Source organism: Penicillium antarcticum (assembly GCF_028974205.1).
Source record: "Penicillium antarcticum strain IBT 31339 chromosome Unknown utg000006l_segment0_segment0, whole genome shotgun sequence".
NCBI classification, from domain to species: domain Eukaryota; kingdom Fungi; phylum Ascomycota; class Eurotiomycetes; order Eurotiales; family Aspergillaceae; genus Penicillium; species Penicillium antarcticum.
In genome coordinates this window covers 2,408,646-2,424,684 of record NW_026695304.1, presented here as the reverse complement: position 1 = coordinate 2,424,684, position 16,039 = coordinate 2,408,646, and the positions used below count along the sequence as shown (strand labels likewise).

The following is a 16,039-nucleotide window of genomic DNA, read 5'->3' as shown; positions in this document are numbered from 1 at the left end:
ACAAGAGGCTTTGAAATCGCCGCAAAGAGGGCAATTCACTTCAAGGCTAATATTCATTTACCGTCGCGTAAATAAGCCTGGAAGCAAGAATAAAGAGCAATTAATATAAGAGTCAACCCAAGCAGATTCAATGCAAATGCATATTCAATAATATACAAATCTATGTAGATATAATAATACAACCCAACCCCATCACCATCCCCAGCATAGTATACAACAGGGTCAAACAATCAAAAAACAACGTTAACCAGCTTCCCCCCCTTAATAACAATAACTCTCCTCCTCATCTCCCAATCATGTTTCTCACAAAGCCACAATTTCCCCTCGGGAGTTTCAAGCACACGACCAATGATCCAATCCTGTTCTTCCTGAGTAGGTGGGGAATTCTTCCCTGCCTTTCCAGATGCAGAAGACGACTTCATAGACGGGATCGTAACAGCACACCGCGTCTTGCCGTTAACCTGCACAGCGACCTTTTGGCCACCGCGAGCGGCGAGGGTCTCTGCTTCTTCCGCGCTGAGGAGGGTGCTTGGCCAGGGTGATGTGAGGATTGAGGGGATTTGTTCCGGTTTGGTTGATTTGTGGAGGATTTCCCAGGATTCGGATGATAGAGCTGGGGCTATGGGAGCCAGGAGGCGGAGGAGAGAGGAGATTGTCAGGTAGAGGACTAGAGGGGTAGATGCTGGGGTTGTGTTGAGGGTGTTTGTTAATTTTGTCAGATCTGAGATGACTGTGTTCAGACTGTAGGGGTTGCTCTCAATACAGGTTGTGACGGATGAGATGGTGTTGTGTGTGGCCAGGATGGCGTCTGCGTCTGCGTCGCTCAGATCATTGAGGGATGATGGTAGAGGGGCGGCGTGACCAGTTAGTGCGGATAGGCTTTCTGCTGGGATGGAGAATGATGACTCTGCGAGGGATTGTTGGGTATCTTGGACGAGCTTCCAGAGTCGGCCGAACCATCGCTCCATACCGACGATCTTTGATTCGTCCCATTCTAAGACTTCGCTGACCGGGGCAGCAAAGAGGATCTGTGCGCGTGTGGCATCGGCGCCGTACTTTGATGTGCATTCCGTTGGGTCCATGCCGTTGTATTTACTCTTGGACATTTTCTCAAAGGAGATGTTGGGCGTGACTTGTGTACCCTTGATCAAAGGCTTGTCTGGGTTGGCGAGGTCAACTTCCTCTGGGCGGAGGAATCGACCCGTGGAGGGCTCAGTGAAGGTCTTGCCGTGTACCATGCCTTGGCTGAGGAGAGATTTGAATGGTTCTGCAGGCCCAGAGGTTCCAGTTGGAAGTAGCTCTGACTGAGCGAGGAACTTGTAGATGAAACGGGCGTAGAGGAGATGCAGGATAGCATGCTCGACACCGCCGATATAGACATCTACTGGCCGTGCCACAGCAGGAGAGAATGGAGCCTTTTTGTTGGCTGAGTCGAGGAAGCGCAGGAAGTACCATGAAGAGTCTACAAAGGTGTCCATGGTATCTGTGTCCCGCTTAGCTGCTCCTCCGCAACTGGGGCAACTCGTGTGGAGCCATTCTTCCGATGATTCGAGGGGATTGCCCTTCTTGCCTTTCAGCCAGTCTCCCTCGATCTTCGGTAGCTTGACTGGGAGGTCCTCCGCAGGAACAGGGACAGCACCACAGTCGCCGCAGTGGATGATGGGGATAGGGGCGCCCCAGTACCGCTGACGACTAATCAGCCAGTCACGCAGACGCCAGCTCTCAACAAATTCAGCTTGTCCAACCTGCTTAAGGTCATTGACAATCCTTTTGGATGCCTCCTTGGAGTGCAGACCTGAGTACTTCCCGCAGATGGAAGTTAAAAAGCCCTCTTGAGTGAAAGCCTTGGAATCAGAAGCTGGGACAACACTTTTCGCCTCATTACCTGCTGCCTCAGCCTCAATAACGACAGAGATAGAATGGGGGTTCACATTCTCCTTGAAGAATGACATATCCCTGGTATCGTGACCGGGAACTCCCATGACTGCTCCTTCACCATAGTCACCAAGGACATATGGTGCGACAAAAACAGGAAGCTTCCTCGACAATCGAGAGCTCTCTGTATCAATTTTGAGCAGCGGATGAGACACTTCCACATCAGATAGCCTGTACCCAGCTTTCGAGTCTGGCGTAAACGACGAAGCTTCTCCCAGGAACTTGCGAAGAGCCTCGTCTTTCTCGGCAGCCTTGAGCACAATAGGATGACTCAAAGAGAGTGCAAGATATTCAACTCCATACAGGGTATCAGGACGGGTAGTAAAAACATCCACATTAACCTGCTCGCCCCCATCACTGTTGACAGTAACGGGGAAAGTAACCTTGGCACCATAAGATTTACCAAGCCAATTCCGCTGCATAGAGAGAACACGCTCCGGCCAACCCCCAGAAAGAGAGTCGAGATCTTTCAACAGCGCTTCTTTGAATTCAGTAATACGGAAGAACCATTGTTTCAAGTTCAATTTCTCAACCTTGGCACCAGACCTCCACGAGAACCCATTGGCATCAACCTATCCACAAATTAGACCAAACAACCATATACCCCGAAAACCAAACTCACCTGCTCGTTAGCCAAAACCGTCTTATCAACCGGATCATAATTAACCAGCGCCTCAGCCTGATACGCCAAATCCTTCTGGTAGAGCATGAGGAAGATACGCTGAGTATGCTCATAGAAGTCAGGAGAACAAGTCGCCAGTTCCTACACCAACAATTAGCCAATCCAACCCCCTCAAACCAACCCAACAAGTGATGAGTAACATACCCTCTCCCAATCAAACTCAGCAGAAATACAACCCAGCTGTTCCTTCATCTTCGCAATATTACTCTCCGTCCAAACAGCAGGATCAATCCCCCGCTCAATAGCCGCATTCTCAGCCGGAAGCCCGAAAGCATCCCACCCCATCGGATGGAGCACTTCGTGTCCACGCATTCTATAATACCGCGCTAGCACGTCGGAAATTGTGTAGACGCGTAGATGGCCCATGTGTAGTGTTCCGGAGGGGTAGGGGAACATTGAGAGGATGTAGGATTGGGGTTTGGATGTATTTGGAGATTGGGATTGTGGCTGGGTGGTGGTGGTGGTGACAGCACCCTCGGAAGTCCATTTTTCTTGCCATTTCTTGTCGAGGGAGGGGAGATCGAGTTTGAGCGTTGTGCTTGCGTGTCTTAGGGTGTGGGTGTATGGGTATGCATTGTAGGATTTGAGGTTGTTTGGACGCGCGCGGAGTCGGGATTGCGCTAGTACGCTTGGGAGGCGGGTTCGGAGGAGGGATTGCATTGTGCCCTTTTTTTAAATTATTTCTTCATTGTGGGCTCGGTGGGGGATTGGGATTGGGGGGTGTGCTTTGGTATTGTGTTGCATCTTCAATTCTCCCGGAGGTCGGAGAGCTTTAGACCCGATTTGGATTAGCGTCTTTCATCATGATATTTTGGCTACTGTAGTGTAGTCAATTGAGTTGCTATATTATGTTGTTTTGGTCTTCAATATATATATTTTCTAGTATTCAGTATACTAATATGTAGAATATTCATGAATGTAAATCTATATTTATCTTACAGTACTCCCACAATCTAGTCATCTGTCAATCACAGGGCAGGACAGTCTATAATCTCAAAATATCCCCAGACCGATCAATTCCACCACGGAAATGATCCGTAACAACCCTTCCCCCGAAAACAGTCTCATCAACAATACCCTGCACATGCTTCGGCTCAACACGCCCATACCAAATCCCCTTCCCAGCCAACGGATGTAGCACGGAAGCATCCTCACGAGACATCATCTTAGGCGGGATATAGACAATAACATTACCAGCATATTTATGACCACCAACATGGCTAATCAACCCGATATTCGCATGGCCTGGTGCATCGATTGTCGCCTGTGCACCTTCACTGCCAGCGCTAAACCCGCGCGCTTGGAAGACGCGCTGGAATTCGTTTTCTAGGGCTGGTGCCATGACGCCGCAGCGCATGTCTCGGCCGCCGTGGCCACAAATTAGGATTGTGGGCGAGTGGTTTATGTCGATTGCGTCGGGGAAGCGGGAGGCTAGTTCGGGGGCGCGGGTCATGTCTCTTTGCTTTGAGGCTGAGAGGGAGGAGTGCATTTCGTGTAGGCGTTTTGGGAGGAGGTAGGCGCGAATAAAGGTGACGAGGTCGGGGATTTGTTCTGAGGGTGCGGTGTTCACTGGTATTGAGGGGATGTATTTGAAGCTTGGGAAGAGGAAGGCGGAGGCAGTTGCGGAGGACGTTGTTGAGGGGGCGATTGATGTGGCTGTGGTGAGGACGTTGTTGAATGGCTTTTATGTGTTAGCAAGAGATTACATTGTCGTTAGGTGGCTGAGGGTTGCATACATCAAGGTAAGGCCCGCCACGACCTAGTAGCCGCTTCATTCCTCGGAGGAGATTTCCCCAGCCTTGGTTCTCGCCATCTTCATCGATGCGACTTGTCCAGTCCCGTTGTCCTGTGCAGACAAGGAGCTGCTGTGTGTAGGCTGCCATTGTCCCGTTTAATGTTTGCTCGTGGTCGATCGGTAGGCCCTCGGGCATAGCAGGTGTCGGGCAATCGCAGCTTGACCCGGGGCAGGTTTTCGTCACGGGAAATGGAGGTGGGATGTCCAGACGCACGCGCAGTCTGCTATTGTGGTTTCGAGTCGTGGATAGCAAGCGTATGCGACATGTCTGTCCAGTCCAGTCGCGCGCGACGGACTGCAGCATTGTTGGTTGCAATCTCATCGCATAAATTTACAAGCAGCCAAGAATGCAAAATAAATTAGACAGTCAAGTAAGAGTAAAAGAGCGAGTGTTGATGAGTATTAAGGAATTGCTATCTCCGAGCGCAGAGTCCGAGTCGGACCGGAGCTCGGTATTATCAATCGCCGCTTGTCATTCGCTGCTCTCTCTCGCCTTGTGTTCTCCCTCCTTCCAAACATTCAATCCAAACATTGTGAAATTGTGTATGTCGAAATACGAATTTCTCTTCAATTACATCACATTCAATTTTAGTTCCTGATTCTCGGATGCTGTATATCCGAGTCCACGGTTCTCATGGAGATAGAACCATCGACTGACCACTCCAGCGCACCGAAGCTAACCGATTGAGATCAAAGTAAGTGATTCTCTGACGCATGAAAGTCGTGGAGCAATTCGTGGTGTATTCGGATATACAAGTCAATGCTGTCGCAAGGTCCCTATGCACGAAGCGGAGGTTTGCGACCTAGAAAATAACCATCAGTACGAGAATTAGTGTCCCAAAATTGGAGAGGTCAATGCGACAAAGAAGCCCATCAGAGCACGAAGCGTGTCCAAACAAGCCTCTGAGTTGCCCCGCAGCTGATCATGCGACAATTCGAGGATACGCGCCGAAGTCTCGAACCTCGTGTGGAGTATCCCATCGCACTACACTGGACATGAATGAATATTTGGCCTGTTGTAATCATCGGAGGGGCAGTGAAGTGTATAGCGCTGGTGATGCGCGGATATTGCTGCTATATTCACATTGTCAAAGACTGACTCTCGGACACTGTGCTAATTCTGGCATTCATCGTAATCAAGTAAGTCGCAGCTGTTCAATTGAACCCAGACTCCTGGCCGAACCTTGGGAAATGGAAATGACAGACACGCAAGTCAACTCGTATCATGCAAGGCAATTGACGGCGCAAGACAAACACGACGGGCAAGGAAGTTCGCGGGTGATGGTGGATTAAAACAATTCACCACCCCCTCTTCATTCTTGATCCGGTCATGCATTCCGGCCTGAATCAAGTTGGAAGTGCAGTGGACCCGTGCGGACATTTCTCCAACCTCCTCAGAAATCTCCTCAGAGGAGGCATATCGTGGCGGGTCACGGAATTGGAGATGAGGGAAGGCCGACTTTCGGCAGAAGCGCGGGTGTAACTCGGCCTGGGTTCCGGGAGATAGGATGGACGGCCGATGGGCAATGGACAAGCGGGTAATGGTCTCCTTAGTGCCTTGTGGGATGGACCAACGGACATGAGACTTGGAGATTGGATATCAACAGATTCATGTAACTTGTTTCCCTGAGTCCGAAATCTACCCCTCATTAGGTCAGCGCCCCTCTGCGGGGAAATTTGGGCTGAGGTAACGGCTGACTACTCCCCCTGTCCAAGTCACTTTCCAAGGAAATAGGTAGAGAGATCTATAAGATCATATTGCATAGCTTATGTTAAATGAGATATGGTTGCTATACTCAATTATAGTACATGCTGTTCCTTCGAAGTGATCTATTAGGAACAATATAAGCTTCAATAGGTCATATAGTAGAGTCCTTGTCAGATGGGGTACCAATTAGCTAACAGTAACATATGCGAGCTGCATGTAGGATGTAGGATGTACGATGTACGATGTACGTGGGCCCGTATCAAGGTTCGGAGGATCAGCCGGAGAGTGAAACCCCTCGTGTAAAGTTGAAAGTGTCCCTCATGCGGAGACACCAAAGTGGAAACACCAGTTGCCGTCCAGTCCCGCAGTTGGAGTGTACCTCTGTAGTGCCAGTCTATATATTGTCCTCGGTTTGCTGTCTCAATCTGGCTTCCTCATCCTCTCTTCATCTCATCTTCATCTGGTAAGTTCAAAGCCCTCAGTACTCAATCTTTTGTTATTTTTATATACATCAGAGCTCCCCGCGTGCCCCACTCTCCCCGCTGCTTTCTCCAACGCCGCTTTAGGTTGATTGACTTCATCGACTGCATCATATAAGACCACAGGCTGACCTCCTGTAGATTCCATCTTCAACTTTATTTTCACACATTCACAATGGTATTTATTCGTTCCCTTTCCCGTCAAATGAGACGGCCTTTCCTGTCAGGCCTTAAAGCTACCCCGTTCGCTCGGGCGACACCTTTTTCTATCTCCGGAGCACGAACGCTAACTGCCACCGCCAATCTACAGGGCAAGGTTCTTTTGGTTCTTTATGACGTAAGTCTTTTAACTCCTACAAATCCACCAGCATTACTAACATAACCTAGGGTGGTGAGCACTCCAAGCAGCAGCCTGCTCTGCTTGGAACTACTGAGAACGAGCTCGGCATCCGCAAGTGGCTCGAGGATGCTGGCCACACCCTGGTCACCACCTCCGACAAGGAGGGCGAGAACTCCACCTTTGACAAGGAGCTCGTCGATGCCGAGGTCATCATCACCACTCCCTTCCACCCCGGTTACCTGACCGCTGAGCGTCTGGCCAAGGCCAAGAAGCTCAAGCTCGCCGTCACTGCCGGTATCGGTTCCGACCACGTTGACCTCAACGCCGCCAACACCACCAACGGCGGTATCACCGTTGCCGAAGTCACCGGCTCCAACGTCGTCTCCGTCGCTGAGCACGTTGTCATGACCATCCTCCTCCTGGTCCGCAACTTCGTTCCCGCCCACGAGCAGATCAAGAGCGGCGACTGGAACGTGGCCGCCGTCGCCAAGAACGAGTTCGATCTCGAGGGCAAGGTAGTCGGTACCGTCGCTGTCGGCCGTATCGGTGAGCGTGTCCTCCGCCGTCTCAAGCCCTTCGACTGCAAGGAGCTCCTCTACTACGACTACCAGCCCCTCTCCGCCGAGGCCGAGAAGGAGATTGGCTGCCGCCGTGTCGAGAACCTCGAGGAGATGCTCGCCCAGTGTGACGTCGTTACTATCAACTGCCCCTTGCACGAGAAGACCCGCGGTCTCTTCAACAAGGACCTCATCTCCAAGATGAAGCCCGGCGCTTGGCTTGTCAACACCGCCCGTGGCGCCATTGTCGTCAAGGAGGACGTCGCCGAGGCCCTCAAGTCTGGCCACCTCCGCGGATACGGTGGTGATGTCTGGTTCCCCCAGCCTGCCCCCAAGGACCACCCTCTCCGCTACGCTGAGCACCCCTGGGGTGGCGGCAACGGCATGGTCCCCCACATGTCCGGTACTTCCATCGATGCTCAGGTCCGCTACGCCAACGGCACCAAGGCTATCCTTGACAGCTACTTCTCCGGTCGTGAGGACTACCGCCCTGAGGACCTGATTGTCCACAAGGGTGACTACGCCACCAAGGCCTACGGCCAGCGCAAGTAAAAATGCTGAGTCTGTTTATGTTTTTCTGTATGAATGTTCATAAGCCCTGATGGGCGATGCTGAAAAGGTAGCATCATTCACGATACCAATGAAATAATATTTAAGTGATTTCTTTCCTATTTGAGAAGCATTTGAAACGTGATGATCGGTGGAGACGTCGATCCCAGTGGAGTCTTAAGCATTCAACTTCGGCTTCCCGATACTGTAGAAAATTTATATACTTCAACGGTTAATCTCTACAATATTAGTCTAACTAAGTAATGTCGACAACAGAAGTGAACAAAGTGATATAAAACGCCAAACCAATGCAATACAGAACGCCCAATTATGGATATGTCTAGAATAAACCCCATACCCCAGAAACCCAAAAACTAGAACGGTTTCCACGGGACAAATTGCTAAAATAACCACTTCACTCCACATCCTCAACGCCTCCCAATCCCATTCCCATTCCCACTCCTCTCCTCATCACTCTCACTATCGTCCATAAAACCCACCTCCAACTCCCGACTCAACCTCCTCTCAGTCCCATCCCCACGTCTCCCCTCCAAAACCTCCCGTCTAGCAGCATCCATCTCCATCCTCACCAGAATCTCCCCCTCCTCATCATCAATACTGATATTGTCATCTTCGTGGTGCATGTGATGCGCCCCCCGCGAACGGAGAAAGAAGCGCATTAGCTTGTCGGCTATCCGGTCTCGGAGGGAGAGAGTGTGCGCTGATATGTTGTGTAGTGGGAGGTATTGGCTGTAGCGGGTGTGGTAGCGTCGGAAGAGGGGGAGGATTAGGCAGGTTGTTAGGAGGTAGATTGTTAGGGCTATTAGGGCTGGTATTAGGATTGTCTGTTTTTGTTAGGATTGTTTGTTTGTTTGGGGTTTGGGGGTTGGGTTCTTTGGGTAGAGGGGTAGTTGAGGGATGAGTGGGTGGTGGGTAGGTGGTCTGGTCTGGAGCTTGGGGTGTTGTTGCTGGGGGTTGATGTATGTGCAGGCAGAGGTATGGATGCTGGTGTATAGGGGTGAGCTTACCTTTGCGAAGACGCCTGATGATCCCATGTTGGGCCGAGTCGCGTGGGCTTCAGGGCGATAGGTATGCGCTGGGTATGTATTAGGTGTATGGTCTCTTGTGCATGCGACTAGATACGGGGTAGAATCGGAGTCCGGGGCTCAGGCTCAAGCGTGCAGATCGCCGCGAGACCTTGATAGAGGTTCAACACGTGACCGGACCTAATGTTTCTCCGGAGCCCCCTAATCAATAGATGATTGACGCTTGGGCTTGAAGACTAGACTTGACTGCAAATCTTCTTTAATTTCCGTTGACCTTCTGAGGGCATGTTTGTACATGTGTATGTGTCCTGAATCTTTTCTCGCTTGACCCCTCGGTAACTCCGTAGTAACGGGAACTAACTCATCCCAGGGACACAAACAGACCGTTTTCGAATTGAATGTCACCACGCCCTATAGATCCCCATAGCTAGCGCTTTGGATCCGATTTATTGTTCCTTTGCATCTGCATCTCAGAGTGTCGAGGGAGCCCCTATGCTGTGCCCCTCTAATTGAAGCCCGCCAATATGCCGTCCAGCTCACACGCCGACAAATCGAGGCAAACGTCGGCTGGAAAATCGTTTTTCGGACGCAAGTTGTACAAAGAGAAACCTGCGGAGGATCGATATGATAATTATGGCGGTTCCTTCGACAGCCTGGCTCCCCCGGGGAGTGCCGCTGGCTCACGCTCATCCCGCTATTCAAAGCGGTCTTCAATCCAATCCGTCGATATGACCCATGACTTAGACACAGGTAGCCTCGCTCCCACTGCCGGTGTGATCACTTCCATCCCCTTCGAAAGCCTTCCTTCCGACACGCGCACGCCCATCTCAATCGACAGCATGTCCCGTCCGGATTCGCGCCATGAACCCTCGCCCAACCACCTGGGTAAAGCTGGAGCGGACTTCCACCAATATCCTACCTGGACCTCGACATCTGCGCCAAATGGCTCGCCTTCACATCCCTCTGGCCCGCGTCCTCCCCCGCATGGCTCAAACACCACCATGTCAAGTAGCCAGTCGGGCGCGGGCGGTGCCAGATATCAACAATGGGGACGACCAGGTAGTTCAGCCGCGAACATGGGTCCCAGCCATAATTCCTCTTCGATCGATTCATCCTCCAACTCGCGCACCTCTCTCGACCAAACAAGCCTTTATTCCTCTGTTTCGTCGAATGCGCGGGGTTCAAACTACTTCGCCTCGGACGGCTCTTCCCGCACCCTCACACCCTCACATTCAAGTGATCGCAACATTGGTTTCCCTCAAAGCTCTAATTCTGGCCGCTTGTCAAATGCCCCATCAACACACCAGATCTCGCAACCTATACCGGCCGCTGTACCCCGGCCACAAGATAATTATCTCACTCGACCGAGAGACGACCGGATTGTGGATCAGCTATTTCTGGAGTTGATGCAGAAGAGAGGCTGGCAGAATCTTCCTGAGCAAGCGAAGCGGCAGATGTTGTCATACCCCGCCTCAAAGAAATGGACGCTTGTACACCAGGATCGTCTTACTGAGTTACAAGGCGAGCAGAAGAGACGACAGAATGCCCGACAAACTCATGGTCATGATGGTCTGTCTGGTTTGCTGGAGCGTGCTGACGAAGATGGTAGTCCGGAGTGGTATGTGAAGAAGGTTATGGATGATACTATTACTTCCAAGCAGCTTGCCAGCTTGAGCGTGAGCTTGCGCACACAACCTATCAGGTAAGCTTTTCTTCTTTGATGTTGTTACACACACTAACCACTATATAGCTGGGTGAAAGCCTTTGTTGAAGCTCAAGGTCAAGTTGCATTGACCAATGTCCTCTTGAAGATCAATCGTAGGAAAGCATCTGGTCCTGTACCAGCGCCACCAACGGGAGATAAGGATCTCGACCGCGAATATGATATTGCCAAATGTTTGAAAGGTCTCATGAACAACAAATATGGTGCAGATGATGCTCTAGAACATCAAAATGTCCTGGTTGCCCTTGTCAGCTCCCTATCATCCCCCCGTCTGAACACCCGGAAACTCGTCAGTGAGGTTCTTACCTTCCTCTGTCACTGGGGCGATGGCCAAGGCCACCAAAAGGTCCTCCAGTCCATGGACAAGGTCAAAAACGACCACAATGAAACTGGCCGCTTCGACGCCTGGATGCGTATCGTCGAGGTCACCATCGATGGCCGTGGAAAGATGGGCAGTCTGGTCGGTGCCAGCGAGGAGTACCGCAGCGGTGGTATCGGCATGGAGAACCTACTCATGGAATATGCCGTGTCAACCATGATCCTGATCAACATGTTGGTCGATGGAGCCGAAACAGACCTGCAGCTACGATGCCACATCCGCGCACAGTTCACATCATGTGGAATCAAACGTCTGTTGACCAAGATGGAGGGCTTCCAATACGAGGTCATCGACAAGCAAATCGAGCGGTTCCACGATAACGAAGCTATCGATTATGAGGATCTCCTTCAGCGCGAGAACAGCAGCGTCAAGGATAGCATCGAGGGCGAAGTCAAGGATATGAGCGATCCCATGCAGATCGTTGATGCAATTTCGTCCAAGATCAATGGCAGTCGCTCTCACGACTACTTCCTGTCCGCCATGCAGCATATGCTTCTGATCCGGGAGAACTCCGGTGAGGAGGGGCTGCGTATGTTCCAGCTGGTGGACGCTATGCTGAGCTACGTGGCTATGGACCGAAGGTTGCCCGACCTTGACCTACGGCAGGGGTTGACCTTTACCGTGCAGAGCTTGTTAGATCGACTGCATACCGACGCTGAGGCGAGACGGGTATACGATGAGTCTCTCGAGGCTCGGCAGATTGCCGAGGCTGCCATCGCCGAGCGTGACGAGATGAGAGCCCAGGTTGAGCTTGGTGCAGAGGGCCTGGTCAAGAAGCTGCAGAAGCAAATTGAAGAGCAGGCTGGCATTATCGAGCTGCAACAACGACAGAATGAATCTTTCAAGGCTGAGGTTGCGGAAGTACAGCGATTGCGTGCGCAGGAATTGCAACGCAATGAGTTGGAAACTAGAGAATTATACCTCATGCTCAGAGATGCTCAGGATATCGCCGCTTCAAATGCTCGCAAGGCTGCCAATCCTGAAGCCGAGGCTGATCCTTCCCAGATGCCTGGTATCATGGATCGGGAACGACTCATGGAGCGTCTGGAGCGTCAGCTCGAGCGGACCAAGACCCAGTTCAAGCTTGAAGGCAAGGTTTGGGGCCAGCATGGACCATCTGATCGCTTGCGTGAATTACGTGAGAAGATGGATGGCGAGGGTGAGGACAGTGATGAATTCGCTGAAACTACCAGACGCAACCTGGACCCCGGTTCTCTGGGCTCTGTCTATCGCAAGCGCAGCCATGTCCCTGAGATGGATGCTGTTGAGGATGGAGAAGAAATCTTGGACAACAATGGCCAGCCGATTGATCGGGCTCGTCTTGCTGATCTATACCGTCACCGTCTGAACCCTGCCCAGGCTACTGGTTTACTAGGCGAGATTGCGTCTAGGGTTCCTAAGTTCGATGCTGAAGATCCTGATGCTACTCCGACTGCACCTGATGCTGCTGAAGGTGAGCAGACTCCTGTCGCAGCTCTGCCCCCTCCGCCTCCTCCTGGAGGCAAGATGGTCCCTCCACCACCTCCTCCCCCCGGAGGCTTGGCTGTTCCTCCTCCCCCACCTCCGCCAGGTGGCAAGATGGTTCCCCCTCCACCTCCACCACCGGGTGGAGCAGCTGGACTGCCTCCTCCCCCGCCGCCTGGTGGAAAGGTTGGACTGCCCCCTCCACCTCCGCGGGGTGGTACCAAGGGTGTTCCTGGACTTCCACCACCGCCTCCACCCCCCGGTGGAAAGGTTGGAGCACTCCCTCCCCCGCCTCCTCCAGGTGGTGGTGGAATGGCTCCTCCCCCCTCCCCCACCAATTCCTGGTGCCAAGGGTCTCATGCCTCCTCCGCCTCCACCCCCCAACGCTCCCCTTGGCTCCGGCTGGCGAGCGGCATACCTGGTTGGCGATGTTTCACCTGGTACAACCATGATGCCTTCTATCCGACCTAAGAAGAAGCTCAAGGCTCTGCATTGGGACAAGGTCGATACTCCTCAAGTGACTGTCTGGGCTGCGCACGCGCCCACCGCCGAGCAGAAAGAAGAGAAGTACACCGAGCTCGCTAAGAAGGGTGTATTGGACGAAGTCGAACGACTGTTTATGGCAAAGGAGACCAAGATCTTCGGAGCCAGCACCGCCGCCAAGCAGCGCAAGGACAAGAAACAGATCATCTCGAACGATTTGTCCAAGAACTTCCAGATCGCCTTGGCCAAGTTCTCTCAATATCCCGCCGAAGAGGTAACCCGCATGATCATCCACTGTGACAAGGATATTCTCGACAACATGGTCGTCATGGACTTCTTGCAACGAGAGGAGATGTGCAACATTCCCGAGAACGTCGCCAAGCTCATGGCACCATATAGCATGGACTGGACCGGCCCTGGCGCAGCCAGCTCTGATCGGGAACAAGATCCTACTGAGATCACCCGTGAAGACCAGATTTATCTCTACACTGCCTTCGAGTTGAACCACTACTGGAAAGCAAGAAACCGAGCTCTTGCTCTGACACGCTCATATGAACCAGAGTACGAGCATCTCTCAAGCAAACTGAAGGAGGTCGCACGAGTCAGCGAGTCACTGCGTGATTCCGTTTCCTTGATGAACGTTCTCGGTTTGATCCTGGATATTGGTAACTTCATGAACGACGCAAACAAGCAAGCCCAGGGTTTCAAGCTGAGCTCCCTTGCTCGACTGGGCATGGTCAAGGACGACAAGAACGAGACGACCTTTGCTGATCTTGTCGAGCGTATCGTTCGTAATCAGTATCCTGAGTGGGAAGGTTTCCTTGAGGAGATCAGTGGTGTCATTGGTCTGCAGAAGATTAATGTTGATCAGCTGCGCACTGATGCTAATAAGTACATCGGCAATATCAAGAACGTGCAGTCCAGTCTAGATGCTGGTAACCTGAGTGATCCCAAGCGATTCCACCCTGAGGATCGTGTCAGCCAGGTCGTTCAGCGGTCTATGAAGGATGCCCGGCGCAAGGCTGAGCAGCTGCAGCTCTATCTCGATGAGATGGTCAAGACGTATGATGATATTATGGTCTTCTACGGTGAAGACAATGCGGACGAGAATGCCAGACGTGACTTTTTCGCCAAGCTAAGTGCGTTCTTGGTTGAGTGGAAGAAATCCCGCGAGAAGAATACTTCTTTGGAGGAATCGCGGAAACGCACAGAAGCATCCCTCGCTCGCAAGCGTATCAACGTTAACCTTGCCAACAATGGTCCCCCTACGGAAACTGCCAATTCGCCTGCTACAAGTGGTGCCATGGATTCATTGCTTGAGAAGCTACGTGCCGCGGCGCCTCAAGCCAAGGATCAACGAGACCGTCGTCGTCGTGCTCGTCTCAAGGAGCGCCATCAGGTCCGTGTGGCCTCTGGCCAGAAACCGCCGTCTGATATAAATGACGCGGAAGAAGAAGATGGGACTGAGAAGCCGGCTGATGGCGAAGGCCGTGCTGACGAGAATGGTCATCTCAGCCCTCCAATCCCTGAAGACGAAGATGGCAAGCAAGAAGCTCAGGTTTCTGAAGGGGAGGATGTTGCCGATCGTGCTGCTAGCATGCTCCTCGGTCTACGGAGTAATTCTGATGCAGGCGGCGAGCGCCAAAGAAGGAGAAGAGAGAGCGCCGACGAAGAGCGTCGTAATCGCCGCATGAGACGCCGCAATCCTGCAACGAGCGGAAGCAAAGATAGTGCCGATGGCGGCCTTCCCACAGTGCAAGAACCTGCTTCTCCAACGCGGACGGAATCCGCAGTCACGGATGATCCCCCCGCCAGTCCACCCGACTCTCAACCTCCACCTTCGATTGTCGTCTCAGAGCAGGATGACGCATTATCACAAGACCCTCCCTCGGAGGGTTCCTCCCCCAGAAACCAATCGATTTGTCGGACTGAGTCTGCCGACTATCTCTAATCTAATGTTTGATTGTTCGATAGATTCACCCCGATGTCATCCTCTTTCATCACTACACTCTCAACTACCAACTACTCTACCATACATCCGCCCTCGATTGTATAATACCCCACCAATACCCTCCTTGAACCCGCCCTCTCCTTGATCTTGATTTGATGAGCCGAGCATGGTGTCATGATACCATTTCCTTGTTTCTTCTCTTCTTTTCTGCTTTCCTTTTTCCGTTCCCCTCTTTATCCTGCTCCCGCTCTATCTTGCCAGCATCCATGCATGTTGAATCTTCTTTTCCTTTCCATTTTCATTTTCATTTTCATCTCCATCATCATCTTTACATACCCACTTGACATTTCTGTTCTTCGTGCGGTTCTCGCCTCATCTCTCTTTGTACATAATCGTTTCTCTTTATTCCTTTTAACATGTTATGCTGCCCGTTATGGAAATGCTGCCATGATTTGAGAGTATATCATACAATTGCATTTGAGCTGTTTGTTCACGCTGCATTTTGATTTCTGTTTTCTCCTTTTGCCTTTGCATGACTAATTTCTGTGTGGGTTGTTTTGACGGGTCTGCGTACTATGTGTCCAGACTATATAGCATCAGACTATAGAGTTGCGTTTCATGTATTTACATTGCGCTTCTTGTTAGATGTATAGTTGGTAGATGCAATTGATAACATGGTTTCTTTCGAAATAAGCAATGTCTGACATGCAGATGATTGATAGCTATGCTGATAGATATCCCCAGCATTGACCAATCTCTATAGATAGTCGCCTTTTATAGTATTCTTCTTGCCCTGGTAATTGTTATAAATTCACTGAAGTCAAGTATAACGATACTGATTATATTGGCTCTAATTTCTCACGATGTACTATCGTACGGCGCATGTAACTTGTAATGTATTATCCATTCTATGGGTCTCTAGTACAATGAATACCCAAAGAGCTATGC

The 16,039-nt window shown here is 51.4% G+C and overlaps 5 protein-coding genes across 5 annotated transcripts; 2 read left to right on the top strand and 3 right to left on the bottom strand.

Moving 5' to 3' along the window:
• Positions 1-230: 230 nt before the first annotated feature.
• N7508_006986 (leucine--tRNA ligase NAM2) lies at positions 231-3,277 on the bottom strand (the record flags this gene model as incomplete). Its single annotated transcript, XM_058465051.1, has 3 exons — positions 231-2,507; positions 2,558-2,698; positions 2,762-3,277. The coding sequence occupies 3 exons, from the start codon at positions 3,275-3,277 to the stop codon at positions 231-233; spliced, it is 2,934 nt and encodes a 977-aa protein (XP_058318904.1).
• Positions 3,278-3,602: 325 nt separating this feature from the next.
• Positions 3,603-4,716, bottom strand: N7508_006985 (sucrase/ferredoxin-like domain-containing protein; the record flags this gene model as incomplete). The annotated part of the gene is made up of 2 exons (XM_058465050.1): positions 3,603-4,298; positions 4,354-4,716. The coding sequence occupies 2 exons, from the start codon at positions 4,714-4,716 to the stop codon at positions 3,603-3,605; spliced, it is 1,059 nt and encodes a 352-aa protein (XP_058318903.1).
• A 2,058-nt stretch (positions 4,717-6,774) lies between these two features.
• Positions 6,775-8,048, top strand: fdh (formate dehydrogenase (NAD+) FDH1; the record flags this gene model as incomplete). Its single annotated transcript, XM_058465049.1, has 2 exons — positions 6,775-6,936; positions 6,987-8,048. 2 exons carry the CDS (start codon positions 6,775-6,777, stop codon positions 8,046-8,048), a joined length of 1,224 nt encoding a protein of 407 aa, XP_058318902.1.
• Positions 8,049-8,473: 425 nt separating this feature from the next.
• N7508_006983 (uncharacterized protein) lies at positions 8,474-9,100 on the bottom strand (the record flags this gene model as incomplete). Its single annotated transcript, XM_058465048.1, has 2 exons — positions 8,474-8,890; positions 9,074-9,100. 2 exons carry the CDS (start codon positions 9,098-9,100, stop codon positions 8,474-8,476), a joined length of 444 nt encoding a protein of 147 aa, XP_058318901.1.
• A 515-nt stretch (positions 9,101-9,615) lies between these two features.
• N7508_006982 (formin sepA) lies at positions 9,616-15,091 on the top strand (the record flags this gene model as incomplete). The annotated part of the gene is made up of 3 exons (XM_058465047.1): positions 9,616-10,793; positions 10,842-12,927; positions 13,010-15,091. 3 exons carry the CDS (start codon positions 9,616-9,618, stop codon positions 15,089-15,091), a joined length of 5,346 nt encoding a protein of 1,781 aa, XP_058318900.1.
• Between the last annotated feature and the right edge of the window lie 948 nt (positions 15,092-16,039).